Source organism: Schistosoma mansoni, chromosome 1 (assembly GCF_000237925.1).
Source record: "Schistosoma mansoni strain Puerto Rico chromosome 1, complete genome".
Lineage (NCBI taxonomy): Eukaryota > Metazoa > Platyhelminthes > Trematoda > Strigeidida > Schistosomatidae > Schistosoma > Schistosoma mansoni.
Window position 1 is genome coordinate 59668825 of NC_031495.1, and position 17324 is coordinate 59686148.

Sequence of the window (17324 nt, forward strand, 5' to 3'; positions counted from 1 at the left end):
AAGCCAATAATAATAAGTAAAGTAACAAACATTGTGGATGAAAAGAAAAGTATAACTAAATTTTTTTGAAAAAAACAACTAGATAGCTGACCTTGTGTTTCTTTAAATAAAACAGTTGAATATAAAATTGGCATCAATTTTTTTGGACAATATAAATAGTATATATTAAAGAAGTCAGATAAACACTGTGAACAATCTAATTGATATAAAAAGAACAAATAGTTGTATCACTCTAGTTCTTTTTGTTAAATTTCCTACTACCTAGCACTTGCAATCTTAATCTAGGTGAAATTAGGAATTTTTAGGACTTCCAAAGACGTACATCTAATATTATATTGGTTGATTGGATATTCCCATTGATGTTTAGAATTGGAATTGATCGGTCTCTTTTGGTATATATGTATCCTGTTAGGATTGCCTTGATATTACCTTTAGTCACAAACACTGGTGTCCACTCCGTGACTCAACTCTTAGATGCAGGTACACCCAGGTGACGAGTCTCAAATAGTATGAAACGCACATTATGGATTACAGTACTAGCCACCACTTATCTCTACTTAAGCCGTACATTCTAATATAATTGAATAAGGTGTATTTATCACCCTCTAGGATTGTTATTTAACTCATTTTAGTTTAAGCTATGTGCTTAGGAAGATAGAATGTATCTAATACACTTTAGATTTACTTACTTATCGGCAGTAGCCCCCGGAGGAGCTACAGGCGGAGTTTCACCTTAGATTTATTGTAGAATTATTTTCATATCGAAATAGTTTAAGATAAAGTTTTAACAAATTTCATATGAAATTTAAAGGAAAATACTCATCGGTCAATAACATGATGAATAGTATCAAATAATAATTCTAGAAATTTCACTTACCTGGTGACACTTTTTCATTGTTATTATGTGCCATAATATCCCTTCTCAATTTCGATGGTTTAGCATAAACTAATTGTATATGCTTTCTATTATTCATTTGTGGTGAATCAGCCACGTTGTGATTTTTATATGACTAGGATAAACAGTTATTGGAAAAGTGGTAAACATGTACATTGGTTTAAGTAATAAACAATTTTTAATTATTTTCTTTTTCATAGTTGAAATCATGAGTCAATTGAAACTAGATCACCATGGAAAACCTGGAAGCACTGGACGGCCGTTTCGTCCTATTATGGGACTCTTCGTGGATTGGTTGCAGTTAGACATTAACACCGTTGGATGCCGGACGGCTTAGTGGTCTATCGGTTAAGTGCTCTAGCGCGAGACTGTTAGGTTTTTGGCTCGAGTCTCGCGAGTGCGGGGTCGTGGATGCGCACTGCTGAGGACTCCCAGAATAGGACAAGATGGCCGTCTAGTGCTTCCGGGTTTTCGATGGTGGTCTAGCTTCAATTGACGAACGATTTCAACTATGAAAATACTGAAATCTCCACAAAACCCCTTCAGATCTATTCTCTTTTTAACACAAAATGAAATTTTAAGATATATCTGACCACTAAACTTTACATTTATGAAATCTCTATGTTTATTGAACTATGCAATGGTGCAGATTGTAAAAGTGAAATAAATTATTGGTAAAGAATACTCACAGATATCTTTAGTTCATATAAACCATCAGGCATTTTTACTTAATAAAAGTTTATGTTTTTACACAAGCAAATTTACAGCATGAATGTAGAATAATTTATAGTTTAAAAGAGAATCTCTGAGATTAATAGAGATTGGTTACAATATATTGGATTGACCAGTTATAATATAGTTCAAAGATAAATTATTTCTGAATCATATTGTCATCTTTCACAAACATATAAGTTTAACCAACAAAAAGGAAATACTTTGACCTTGTGGTTAAACAATAACAGTTGAAGGTATGAATTCCTTTATAAGATATTACTATTTTTTACATTGTGTAGGCGTAACTGTTTATTGTACTGATCACTGACCAATGAAATCACGTCTTTGAGTATGTTGTTTGAGTTCATTACCATTATTATTCGGAAACTTGACTTCCATATTATTTCCTTTATCTTTTTTTAAACTTTTAATTAAATAAGTGCTTTTAAATTTTGATAGAGTTTGTACAATACTGCATAATATTCCTTTCTCTCTGATGGTTTCTGGGCCAATTACATAAATGTTAACCAAATAACAAGAAAGTAATTTTAAGCATAAAACAAACACAAATTGAAAACATACGGAATTGAAAGTGTAGTTTTTAGTGTAGATAGAAGAATTTAAGTAAGAATGTTGTATACTCTTTGATGGTGTAACAAGTTATTATGCTGACAGTTGTATTGATAATAATAGTTAAAATATGAGTAAAAAGAATGGAAGGAGTAAATTCAATATGTTAGTGCTCTTTAAGAGTGGTAAATTCGAAAGATACCATGTTATCAGAATAGCTAGACGTGAACAACAGAACATTTTACCTTTGTCATGTAATTCGTATGAAAACCAAGAGTAAATTAGTTACAAACGTGTAGCAAATGTACGGTTTAGATAACATGTCAAAGGTAGTGAATAGAGTTGGATTCACAGACCAAAAGGGTCGAACGATACAATGAATTATATTGTCAAATAACTTTGTCATTCAGCAACTAAAGGATACTCTTCGAAAAACCGATAAACTAGTTTCATTCTAGTTTTAATGAAAACACTCAGTCTTATTTGAACTGTCCATACAAATATAAAGCAGAATCGAAACCTAGTGGAAAACTGATGCCTTTTGAAGTTGGACTACGCAACGGTATAGATTTACGGATTTTTCCAGGTTTGAAACCCAGGACACTCATTTCATATGATAAGGACGGTATCATCAATTTGATTACATGAAATTCGGTGAATCACGTTTTTTGACTTTATTTACGTCTTTTGACTACCTACAGATTTAGTTACTCAACTTTTAAGCTGAAGCATAACAGGATTTATTTAAAATTTTTGAATTACCTAAATACCACAAATAAATATTTTAAACCTTTAACTAACCAACTGAAGTTACTGAAAAGTACTGGTAAGAATGTTCTACAATTGATAATTTACGTCTGGTATTGGTTATATATTTTAATGAATAGAATTCTAATGTATGTGTTTCCATGTTTTTAACGGTTGTTTATCTTGAATAAATTCATGATTTCAATAAATTAGCACAATCTCCACAACCCCATACTGATATGATATATAGTTGGATATAGGTATTTTTAATTAATGGAGGCAAATAACAATTTAAACAAACAAAATTATAATTGACTTACATGCATTAAACTTTCAGTAAATCGTGGATAAATGTCATTGTAATTACTAGTCGAATCTTCTGCATGAACAATAACAATATTAGAAGACTTTAGATATTTATCTGGTTTCGTCTGAAACACACAAAAAGGTGATTGTAAGTAGTGAACGGAGCAGTAAATTAAAACTTAAATGAATTTATCACACTATCATGGTCTGGAATGATAATTTTAGTTGAATATTACATTATGTATGCGTCCTTTTATCATCCTAGTTTTAAAAGAAGTAAAAACACATGTGTTGTTAAAAATTTTCAGATTCAACTGTATATAATTTCTTAGTAAACATTAACACCGTCAGATACCAGGTCAGTAGTCTAGAGGTCTAGAGGCCCTCGCCAAATCATCTGGCAGTCAGACCATCAAATATAGGGCATTTTACTGATCCTCGTCAAGGTCAAGGACAACCAACGCTCACCAATCAATTGCGTGCCATGGAATGGCTCAGGCGTTTGTGATCGCAGTCTATTCCTTGTACTTACTCTTATTAATATATTTCTGCAATACCACAGTAGCCATAGTACCTGGGTACGACGAAAGGTTCATCCATGTTAGGTACTAACCGTGAGGTATAACTTGGACGTTATCTGGTTGGTCACGCCACTCCCGTTCAACCCAAGTAGGCCCCCAATCATTCAACACAGATCATCTGCGTTGGGGATCTACAGATTCTTAGTGAAATAGATTAGCTTACTTAAAAAGTAACTCCTTAACTCAGACTTTGTTTTGATGATTACTGTCAACATAAATCAAAATGTTTATTTGAGAGTTAGTTTTCTTCTGTTCTTCATAAAAAAATTCTGTAGATTGATGCAAAGTATTTACAAGATAAAACAAAATGTCTTCATTTACAAGCTAGGGAAGTCAGTTAGAAAAATGGCCACTGATTCATTTTTAAATTCTTTCGATATGAATACAAAGGCTTATTTAGGGGGTCATGAGCTTTTGTAGCTCCCTATTTAGCGTAACCTTTAGTTCAAATTGTCTTGTTTTATTACTAACTTCCTATAGCCTGGCTTCAGTTAGGTGGTATCATTTTAATGTCATAAAGGGACATGGGTTCATCTTATTAGGAAATTATCAGTTCTCAAAAAGCATTCTAGATTAGTCTTACTAAAATAGATGTGAACTAAGAGAAACTGTAGATTCAGGGGATCCTACAAATAGCTTGTAACCATTTACAAAAAAACAAATTATCTGAATGTTATATGAAAACATGAAATACTGTTTTCAAGACAATATACTACTTAATATATCATATCAGATTTCTCATTTTCTCACATTATCAACTAAATCATAATAAACTATATGTTATCCATTAAAATATTAGTGTTAATACTAATGCTATTAAATCATGTTGCTGGTATTAAACTTATGTTAAATTTCACGTGCCCTAATTCTGAGGGACTACTTAAAAAATACGTAAAAATATGTTTCTATTCAGTCTGATTTCAGCTCATCACCTATGAATTTACAATTTTACTTTGGTTATGTATGTCTGGATTTATTGTACTTCATCTGCTTTAGTTGTAATGTATGATTTTAGTCACCTTTTTATATGATGTCTCCAAAAGGTAACGTAGATTCACATAGGTAATGCTCTAAATTTTCATTAGGTTTCTTGTATTAATTAATCTATCCATTTATTTTTTAGATACAAAGTTAGACATTAATACCGTTGGATGCAGGCTCAGTGGTCTCCCGGTTGAGTGCTCGTGCGAGGCGGGATCGTGGATGTGCACTGCTGAGAAGTCCCACAATAGGACGAAACGGCCGTCCAGTGCTTCCAGGTTTTCCATGGTGATCTAGCTTCAATTGACTTATGATCTCAACTATACAAAATATATTATTTATTTATAAAATCTACCCTATGCTCAATTTATTCGAAATTATCAAGTCAAACCTTCCTAATGTTACCTGCAGAAGAATATAATCGTCTTAATCTTGATAAGTCACAGTACAATTAACTATTTAGTGCTATTACAGTCATGTACCATATTTAGAGTTAAAGTTTTGGTAGATTTCAAATCTTTAGGTCGGCAGTATCCAACCAAAGATATTTAGTGGAAGAAATAATATCATTGATTAATTGTTAGAAAACTAATTCAACACTTAAAGGTGGTCGGTACTTACTCCCTATTTAAGATGGATTTTCCCACAGAACTTCACGTAAACGAAAATATCCTTATGTAATCTTCATTGATAAAAATTAGATAACAACTTTTCTACTAATTAGCATTCAATAAGTTTTATTATGCAATCACATTGTTTGGTCATATGGGAATAACAACAACTTGATATAAAAGGCTTAAAAGAAGCAATTCATTTACTCAATGTATTTCATTTTTATTCCTAGTTAACTAGTTTTTGCCTTACAAATAACGTGTAATCAGATTATTTTAGTTAAATATTTTCTAAATAACAATTTGTTTCATTGGCGAAAAATTCTATTAAGGTTCTCATCTGTAAGCATATTATTGAACCTTCCAAAACAGGAAATCATAGAACAATCAACATCCGTAAATTCGTTAACCTATTTACATTTTTTAGATGTATGTGTATGTATATTTAATCGTACTCCATTACCAGGTAATTGCGTTTGAAGACCTACGATCTGTGATTTAGTTCAATCGTGGAACCTATTCTAGATTTACTTACTGAAAAATTGATGATGATGGACTGCATATGCTGAGTAACAACTACTACTTATAAACACAAAATTCAGCAAAGGAGATTTCTTTTCAGAAACTTCATCATTGTGATGGATATAAATAAATGAACAAAGATATGACTCCACCTAAAGCCCTTTCAATGTTACTGCAATTCCAAAGCCCGGGTTGGGCATGAAGTTAGCAACCCATCTCCTAAAAAAGAACCTTGCTAAAAAACGCTTTTATACATGTATATCAATAATTAAGCATGACCAATGAAAAATAGAAAAAATTGTATTGTAAAGCGTTTCGAGATTTCAAATATTAAATGAGGTTGTGCAGTAATCAGGGGTTTAGTGGAGAATAGGAAGATGAAAATAATTTTCGAGTCGGAATTATGAAAGATAATTATCCGCTTAACAGGTGTGAAGAGCAATTGAGTAATAATCATTAAAAAGGATAATAATAACCGATTACGGGTTAAAATTACAAAACAATAACAAAAGCAATATAAGATCAAAACATACTACATGGGGGAATTAGGGCCAAGTAAGGATGAGAGGTTGAACGTATCGTTCTAGCACTCACACTTCAGACTTGAATTGGTGTATAGCCAACGCTTCAGAATTACATAAGTTTTGATTCAGCCTCTTCTCTATTCAGTTCCTTTGATTGTGTATATTATTTTGAAGGAGGATTCTTTTGAGACGGCGTATCCAGAGTTGATTAGGTGCTAGTTTATTGAACTGGTGAATGTTTTGCCTTTTCCTTTTAAAAGCCACTTCAGGTAATGTTTTGAGATGCATTTGGAGAGTGATCGCTGATGCGGCTAATAAAACCTGCCCCATAGGAGCAAGTAAACTTAGATACACACATCGATGTAGCCCAAAGCGGAAGTTTATCCTAAACACAATCATTAATGGTAGGCCGTCTTGAGAAAACAATACGTAGCTCAGCTGAATACAATCTTGTATTCAGCAATTTTGTAATCCATTTATTCAAGATTTCGGAAGCCATATCCACAACCCTATTCTAAAATATTTTCCTGTTCAACTCTCGGTGTTTTTCTCACAATATTGTCCTGGTGTACAGTTTCCATAGACGAATCTAAGTGGATAGTCATTTCTGATGTTTGTTCGTCGAAGTTGAAGTAGTTCATCATCTATCATGTCAATAGAGCATATTCGCCTGGTCTTCGAGGACAAAGGGTGAATTAAGTTTCTCTTTCTACTCAACGAGATCCAGCCATGAAGATTCGTATACTGACCATTCCAGGTTGCTTTAGGTACATAGATCTCTGTGAGGAACCATCTGACCTTCCTTCCAACAGGACATCAGGAAAGTTAAATTCCTCGTCCGCTTCTTGTAATGTGAATTGAGTTGAGTGATGACAAATATTAAATCTATTCAAAACTCCGTTGAGCTCAATATCTTCCTTATTATTAGCGAAAGTATCACACATATATCTCTTAAATCACTGAAATCCTTCAATTAATGGTCGAAGTACCGCACCATTGCAACTCCATCAGTTTGTCTACAGAAATCATTATTAAATCTGGATGACACATTGAGACTACATCGTAGAAGTAGCTTTTTTAAATAGTGTCTTGCGATACAAATATCAAGGTTGTTATTTTCAATATAGTCACATAAAAACATGTAGTTTCTGTGAGGGAAACATTTGTAAAGGGAGAAGTGTCATCTAGTGAGATCATTTTCCTACCATTTACATTGATATTTCTAATTGAGTCGAAAAAATCAAATGAATCTAGAGAGTTATATTTATTGATGTGATTTTTAAAGGGTTGTAAAATATCAGCTAACCATTTAGCAACCAAATGATACGGGGAGTTATTCATATCAAGTATAGGACATAGGGAGACATAATTCTTATGAAATTTTGGGAGTCCATATAGTCTCGGTAAAATAGAACTCGATGGTCTAAAATGTTCATAGAGGTCGCAATTGATAATAGACTCATCCTTTATCTTCCTTAGGATTTTAGTTAACATCTGTTCTGTTTTATCAGTTGCATCTATTTGAATGGTTTCTTTGGAGAATTTAACAGTATTGGATAATGTAGAGGATAATTTAATAGCATAGTCGTGAAGATCCATAAGGACAGTTCCTGCACCCTTATCTGGGCGACACAGCACTAAATTCTGATTTCTCAGAAGATCAAATAACTGTGATTCATCTTCTTTTGTGAGCGATCGTCTAGTTGTAGGCATTGTTTTTATATATTAATTACAACAGTCAACTGGAGTTGTTATGAATTGCTCATAGTCTTTATTGGATACTAGAATATGGTCATTTGCCTAACAAATGAGGCTTTCAAACTCGATTTTAGCTCTGACTGTAATAATGATAGTTGATTTATTACGAAATTTAGGACCAGGTGGTAATGCCTGTAGTTGAATAGTCGATGATATTACAACGGAGTAATTGAATAAATACGTTTCCAGCGTTCCCTCAAGTTCAAATCCTCTGTAAGATTTCTAGCAACTGTATCAATATAATCTTTGAACCCAACATGCTCATTTACCGACAAAACATATAGTGCATGTGTTTGTAATGAAATATTTCGTCCCATTTCTGATGTCCTTGATTTAACTTCATCAATATAATACAGGGTCAGACGTTTCAAAGAACGGTGATTCAGATGGATGTGGGCTTGACGTAATGTTTTGAAAACTGGTCTCGGATAATCATGTTTGTCTACACAGCTTTGCAGAAAATCGATTCTGACATTCGTTATAGCAGGCTTGATGGAAGAACGAAGAGACCCATTGCAATTCTTCGGATAATTAAAATAACTCATTGTGCCATTGAATGAAAATGAATAGAATTGAGGGAAGGAAATTTCTTTTGGGACAAAGTGATTTACCTAAGCTGTATACTAGTACTTGAAGTTGTTTGGTTAACCGTGGTCAGTTATGATTATCAGCCTTCCTCAGGTTTATCACTTATTTGTTATTGTGACCTTTACGTTTTTCATTGTTCTTCACACTTGTCAAGTGGATAATTATCTTTCATAATTCCAACTGGTAAATTATTTCCATCCTCCTATTCTTCTCTAACCTCTTGATTGGTACAAAACCTCACTTGGTATTTGAAATTCAGATTTGTGCATGAATATATTAGATGGATAAATAAAATTAACATTCAAATTAATTTTAATTCAGCTCTGAAGGAAATATTATACTAGATGAATTTAACAATAATCTAGACTTACTTTATATTGATTATTACCCGTAACTTCTTTTGATGGCGTCTGAATAGTTCTAAACTTACTAGGAGATATTGCATCACTTCTCATCATACTAGGTGAATCATCGATTGCACTGGTTTCTGCAGTAGGAGTTGCATTCCTTGGTGAAAATGGATTATTCTGAGTAATACTACTATTATTCATTCCCTAGATAAAATCATCATATAGATTCGATAAATCTAGGTGTGAATATTAATTTTCATATAAATATATTATATATATATATATATATATATATATATAAAACTTATCAAAACATTTAGAAACACTTCATTACGTTAGTAATATTACTCTTACTTTACCATTATTTGACCCGCTCCGCTGTTCAATTATCTGAATGCCTCTTATTATGTAGTTCTATGACTTTCAAAGAATGTTATTTCAGGGTCTAGTTTTTTTAAGTCGATGACCTACTTTTCATTATGGAACATTGATTTGAGCCTTTGTCATTCTTAAAGCAACCAGTACGCTTGTCATAACACTACCGATTTTTACTTTTTGCTCAATTTTTATTTATGTAATCTATACCACTGTTATCACTGAGTCATAAACTGTCTTGATTTGTTTCATATTTCCATATGTGCATACTGATATTCTTGTATATTAGAGTAAAGCTTGATAGGGCTCTAATTGAAAACAATAGTGTTCGCTTAAATGTGTTGTTCTACTTTGATTTTATTCATCGTTCCATTTTTTTCAAACTGACCGATTTCAATTCACGTACTTCTTATTTATGAATAACCTGTGTGTAGTTATTTCAATCAATGTTGAACTCTAATGTCTTTGGTCTCTACTTTTGTTGTTCTTTAATCTTACTTTGTACATGATATTCATTTGCATCATTTCTTTCAATGTCACTAACTTTATTCTGGATCTTTGATCCATTATTACTGCATATATTCATATATTAAAACGTGACTTATAGAAGTATCCATAGTTTTAATGTTGAATTATTATTTGTAATTAGCATCTGATTAGAATTTGGATGAATTCATGCCATTCTGTTCAAATACTTTTTCTTACTCTCTTCAAAATTGACTTGTAAGACTGTAGTCATACAGTGTTTGTAGTCACGCTACATAGTTGTAGATGTTACACATTTTCGCTAAATAATACTTACATACTTGGTTAATTGGAATTATAATCGACTGTACTTGGCGTATTACGAATGTTACTGCAAAACATTAGTGTGATTTCTTTATCACGATTGGAAATCACTAGTTATGGCTTCGTAATGAAATCTCTATTTGACACAATATTGAAAGCGATGTCGTTTACATAATGAATAGAAATAATTAAATAAATGTAGGAACTGTCCATAACTCTGTAATTTTATAATACGTTCTAAACCATGTTATGAGGGCAAATGACATCATCTTTTTTTAAAAATGACATAGAAAACTAATATGTTTAAAGCTACCATCATGTTTTTGAATATACCAGTAGCTTACAAGAAGCAAATAACCAAACTGCATCACGAGGCAATCCCTAACATGGAATTCAGAAGGGAAGCGGAAAGGAGGAAGGTCAAAGAACACATTACGCCGGGAAATAGAAGTAGATATGAAAAGGATGAATAACAGCTGGAAACAACTGGAAAGGATCGCCCAGGACAGGGTTGAATGGAAAATGCTGGTGTATGACCTATGCTCCTCCACGAGGGGTAACAGGCGTAAGTAAGTAAGTTACAAGAAGGAATATATTTCTTTTCGAAATCATTGTAAGTTACACTAAATATAATAAGAATCTAGAACAATCCAAATGTACATTGGTTGAAAGTTTAATGATGCTATAGTAAGTTATTTGACGAAGAGTATTTAATAATGTCAATATATGAAATTATTTATTTAATGTTAAAAACCATTTGGATAAGATCAATCAGTTGTTTGATGTTATTTAAATCATTATGTCAATTATGCATAACTGCCATAGTTCTTTTTTAAGATAAATTACTAGAAATATCACTCTCTCTAGATTTACACTTCGTAGACATTTTCAACCGTGTCTGTTGTGAGGCAGTCGCGCCATATCGTGGATTGATTTAATTTAGGCATCAACACCGTTGGATGCCATCTCAGTAGTCTAGAGGTTAAGTGTTCACGCACGATACCGAAGTTCCTGAGTTGGAATCCCGCTAGCGGGATCGTGGATGCGCACTGCTGAGGAACCCAATACTAGGATGAAATGGCCACTCAGTGCTTCCAGGTTTTCCAGGGTTGTCTAGCTTTAATCGACTCATGAATTCAACTGTTAAATTTCACTAATCAGTTGGTCGATAAGTTAAGTATACCGATTTCCTTTGAAGTCAAAGTCAAAATAATTAATAATCATTTTTATGTCAGAAAAATGAACAAAACTTATATTTTGTAAACTATGTTAATTGGCAATGGAATCATGATGGTCAATTCCATGTATTGACTTCAACCGGACAGCAATGTACTTACCAGTTATAATTTTAAAGAGACGTAAACGTGTGCGATATGATCACTATTATACAAATAATCATAAATGTAGAAAAAGTCTACGATAAAAAATATGGTCTAAAACCAGAAAGCATAAAGGTCTAGATATTTTGGCTACAAGTTTAAGAAATTCCTCGGTTTCGTTGAGTTTATGATATGAAATCGATGAATAATTGCCAAAAATATAGAATAACATTGTAAATCATTTGGCTAACACCAAGGTTACTAAGATCTTTTTCAACTTTTCTCAAATTAAAATTTTTTAGTAGAAAGAGATACTTATTTTGATGTTGTTTGGTTTTGACTAAAAATGGAAATAATGAATTTACGTTTAATTCTGTTAAAAAAACCAGTTAGATTACAGTATCTCGCCTTGTTCAATGCCACAACTTCACCCAATTATATTGTTACGCTAGATTGTAGCTAAATATCTTAAGTGTATTCATACATTTGCCTTTATTATATGAAGACATTGTCTGACAGAAAACTGTCAGTTAGATCAACGGATACTGACAATATTATTATTGAAAACATGAAGAAGTAAACTTTTTCTCATAAATAAAAACTGATAATAATATTGAGAGTGACCAGGGATATACAAAATTTGCTAAACATATACTCAGATTTATTAGCTGCTATTTCACTCATGGAATGTCTATCACTAGATATCGGTTCTCTTAAAAATGGAGTCAAACAGCATATCCGCAATGTGTGCTACACCAACCTATTGATTACTAACAGTCATTAATGTTTGTAGTCTAGTTTTCATGTTAGATGTACCATTACAAACCAGGTATGTAATATGGTCAATGAATTAAGTGACACAATATCGTGGTGTATGATAAATTATTGAAGTCACTCAGCAGGACATTTTATGTTAATGTTTTATTTCGCTTAAGATCCATACACAAGGCATGCCTGATATTCTATTCGAGGACCTGGATCCATTTGAAGTAATTTGAAACTATTTAGTTCAAAAGAAATGATTGAACAAACTAATTTCTAGTCATTATCAGTGAAGTTAAACTTCACGATCGCATAGCTGGGATAAATGATGTTTTGGAATCCGAATATAGTCTACTTTTCCTTTACTGATTGATTACTTAATTTATAATCAACATTAAATTGTAGTTCAGATTAAATCAAAGAATAAAATCGAACTTCAAATGAATTTAACTAATTTATCATCAAACGTGATAAAATCAAACATTGTAGTCCAAGTGAATGTCGCTGTTTGTATCATAACAACTTTATTCACATTTTTATAATATATGGATTGAGGTTGGCGGTAAAGCTCAGGACTGGTGTTTTTCCTATTTCGGACTCGTTATCTAGCTTATCTGTATTTTGATGTTGATGTTCAGGCTGAGACTTGAATCCAGCGCCTATCTCTCCAAATCACCGACTAGTTATCCAATAAGTAATTGAGTCCATATGGCCATCCACTCGTTCAAAAGGTATGACGTCCACATTGTTATTTGTATAGGTTTGAATTGCCCCGTTGCAAATATTCAAGATTTAACTGTAATTAGTCTTTGTTTTTATTTGTAAAGTCGTGAGCAGAATACGCTGATTCTGAGTCGGCGTTTGAAACGAAATATAACCGGTTCAATTTTCTGTATAAACATCAACGGTGATACGTAAGTACATCCGGTTGTAAAGTTCCAAATAGGGAGGAAAGTTTCATTTTGGATTTCAGTGCTAATTACTGTCTAACTACTCTAAAAGTGTGAAACAAATTAGCTATGTCAAGATGATCTTTTGACAGTGCATAAATACCAACAAAGTTTGGTCATTATTTGGTCATATTTATTGTGTCATATGTACCAGAGAGCATTGTGATATTTCAATAACCTATTGTTCATGTAAAGATTTTTATGTACAAAATAGATCTATTTGAAATGGTTTGGTAATATTTTATGTTGGTCAGTGAACACACAAGGTTGATAGACAATTACAATACTAAACTAAATCAAATTCAATGACATTTATAATAATTACCAAAACGTCTGTTGACTTGTCATTTTTGAAGTTTATTATTAGGTTAAGGTAATAGGAGAGGAAAGGCAAAACATTCCGAGACTAAAATTCATAGTAGCTAACACTTTTTATTAAGGTGTATCTATACTTATCAGTCACTGAGTAAAAACCACTGTAACCTTGTTTACTCCTTAGTAGATAACGGATCTTATAGTGAGTATCAGGTTCCTGGTAGCCTCTAACAAGCGTTAACTACTACGAACTTCAAGACCAAGACTTCAATAATCCATAAACAAACATGGACACTTCAGCATCAGGTCAACTAGTCTACTGAAAATACTATAACTTGATCAATAGATTGCAATCGATACTTAGGAGTAGATAGTATAACATTGCTCATTATTTAGTGACTAATTATTGTAAATTGTATGATATTCACAGAACGATTTTCGCTTATTTAGATATTCAACTCAGTTAAAATTCTAGATTAATGATTAAATACTGATTCCCTTATATATATATATATATATATATAACAGGTAACTTGTTTATGTTTCAGTATAATAGGGAAATATACTGATATTCAAAACAAAAGCAATTGAACATTGATCTACAGTTTCTACTATTAAAAAGGTTCGGAAATTCTGAATTCAATTTTACATGGTTGTATTGTCATTAACTTATGTTATTATGTATATGAACTGTTGAAAACAAAAGGTATATGTGTAATTCACCTAGTTAATACATTTTATTCATTTAAATTACAATTATAAGAGTAAATAAGGTATATATACATTTAAGCGCAATATATAACTTACATCAGCAGATACTTCAAAAGAATTCCCTGTAACGACAGATGAATTTGTTATATTCATAACTGTCGGTATTTTATGATTTAATTTTGGTGTAGATGAAGCAATTGCCACAGGACTAATATTTCTATTTATAGATAGTGATTCAGATTGTTTACCATTTTCAATTTTTTCATTCTATAAAGTAGATTCCAAGTCAATATTGAAAATGTAAAACCATGTTACGTTATACAATGAATAGTTAACTCTATATATATAGTATGATATAGAAATCTATTACTTGTGATGATAATCATACATTTGTTAATGAAGTGTGTAATACAATGATATCAAAGGGGGAAAAGAAAAAAGAAAAAAACTTACAGTCAAATGTTTCTATTAGATATAAATAATCTTACAATTTTTTATTCTGTTACTAAGGTCCAGTATAAATTTTGTTCATTATCACCATGTTTTATTGTTTATATTGATAAATTAAAATGGAATAATTATCTACTATTACTGTATGTCATCATTACTTTATAGATTATTATGATTATAAATGTATGTCATTGGTTTTTCTTAATCACAAGACATTGAAATACTATATAGTGTATTTTAAAAAAATATATCATGTGAATGATTATTGAATTAAGTATAATGCAATTTTGGATCTAATCATAGCCAAAAGAGAAGAAGAAGGAGAAGAGGGAAGTTTTGTCTTTAAACATTATTTTATATAGTTGAGATCATGAGTCAATTGAAGCTAGACGATCATGGAAAACCTGGAAGCACTGGATGGCCGTTTCGTCCTATGGTGGAACTGACTCCTCAGCAGTGCGCACCCACGATCTCGCCTCGCGAGACTCAAACCCAGGACCTATCAGTCTCGCGCCAGATAAATAAATTTTAATAGTTGAATTCATGAGTTGATTTAAGCTAAACAACCATTGGTAACCTGAAAACACTGGACAGCTTTTTTTAATATGGGACTCTTCCGCAGTGTGATTCCACGATGTCGAATGAGGGATGAATTCAACTAATAACAATTATTACAATCTCCACAAGTGCCCACACCCCACATCCTAATAATAAATGAACTTTAGTTAGATTAAAGGTAAATTTAATTAGTAAAGAAGTTATTAGTTATGAACTCATATTTTTAGCATAAAACGTGTAATAAAAACTAAACTGTCAATTTTTCATGGAGAATATTGTATACTTTAGTTAAGTTTTCTTCTAATTTCCAGGGACGTTTTAATTTAAAATAAACAAGTGATAAAGCTTTGTTAATCATGATATGATTCCGCCGACTATAATAATAAAGTATATATATATATATTAGTTTTTATGGAGCACCCCAAAAAAATGAGCGATGGAAGTTCAAAATTCATAAAATTGTTATTCAAATTCATGAGTTGAATTATGATATAAATAGGCTAAAATATTCTCCATAGACATCAATCCTTGTTAAATTCAATTTTAACAAAAATCTACTGTATGATTGTATGTAGTCTACTACAAATCAATCCATCTGTATTATTTTGATCGATATGGGAAACTTTACTCAAAATACTTTTTAATGCTCAACTACATGTTATTAGGGACAGTTCATATCTGTGGTATCCTTCTTATAACAGGGTATAATCATTTTAGATTTCTTACAATTTGAATACTGTTCTTGTTGGAAGATAACAGAAGGGAGTCTGAAGATCATTTGAATTGTTTTCCTCTTAGTTTAGTTCGACTAGTAAACACTGTTTCATTTTATATTTTGTTTGCTTTCACTGCATTCAATTGCGTTTTTTTACTTTCTTGAAGGCCATTGAGCAGATTTTCTGGTATTAAACATCTTAGTTAACTTCGTTCTGGATATTGCTTGAAGCCGCTTTTATGGTTCCCTTCTCATTTGTTATTCGTGAAGAGTCTGGTAAAATCTCTTCGTCTTTCCGAAAGCATATTGACATACACCAAAGATAATTTTATACCAACCTGATCAATATCATGTAAAACGTTTTCTAACTACATAGAGTTCCTATTTAGTCTTTCATTGAATATGTGTGATATTGCTATCTTTGTTTTGAGATTGAAATGCTGTAATATTTCCTACTTTTATTAAAATGGATATGTAAATATGACCTGACTAGAGAACGATTAGTATAAAAAAATATGTTTCAGAATGAATACCAGTGATCCGTTGATATTTTTTAAACCTCGTTGTTCCTATTTGGGTATACCCAAATGTTTTGTCAATATTAAAATCAAACTGTTCCATAGTAGTATCATTTGAGAACAAATGATGTAATCTTACGGATGGCTAGTCACAGTTCAACTGATAACAATTCTAATTGTAACACTAAATAACTTCAAGTCTCAAGAACAAAATTAGTTGTTTCAGATATACACATTAATACTGTTTAATACTTTAAAAGAAGTAATATGATACAGATATATGCATTTCTTTAATCAGTCTTCATTAGTTATGCATAGTGTTTATAATCAATTACACTATTTATTCTATATACATTGAAAGGTATGTAAACGTGTATCTACCAATTTAAAAAAAACACAACTTCATTTTGTTGCTAACACTATAATCTTTCATTAGTGTATGACCAAATATTTTAATCAATTAAAAATTCATAGCAAATTAACTCACTTGTTACAAATCAATATAAATCTATGAATTTATCTTATGGGTTTTTTTTAATTATTAAGATATTTCAATAACTTCTTAAAAACAAACAATCTGTTTCTGTGGTCCATATTTTTGTTTCTATTGTATAAATACTCTACGTGATTAATACTAAGATATACTTTTAAAAAAATTTGGTAATTTTAAGTGAAATAATTTGTTGTATATATCAGTTTACTAGTGATTATTTCA

General features: G+C 31.5%; 1 protein-coding gene across 1 annotated transcript in view; it reads right to left on the reverse strand.

Moving 5' to 3' along the window:
- Window positions 1-17324, reverse strand: part of Smp_121950 (hypothetical protein) — a gene marked incomplete at its 5' end in the record, with an annotated part of 39891 nt that overhangs the window by 14715 nt on the left and 7852 nt on the right. Inside the window, 4 exons of the mRNA XM_018795048.1 lie at window positions 878-1010; window positions 3247-3357; window positions 9169-9351; window positions 14465-14635. Of these exons, the coding sequence (XP_018649399.1) occupies window positions 878-1010; window positions 3247-3357; window positions 9169-9351; window positions 14465-14635 (598 nt within the window). The remainder of the gene's footprint in view (window positions 1-877; window positions 1011-3246; window positions 3358-9168; window positions 9352-14464; window positions 14636-17324) is intronic.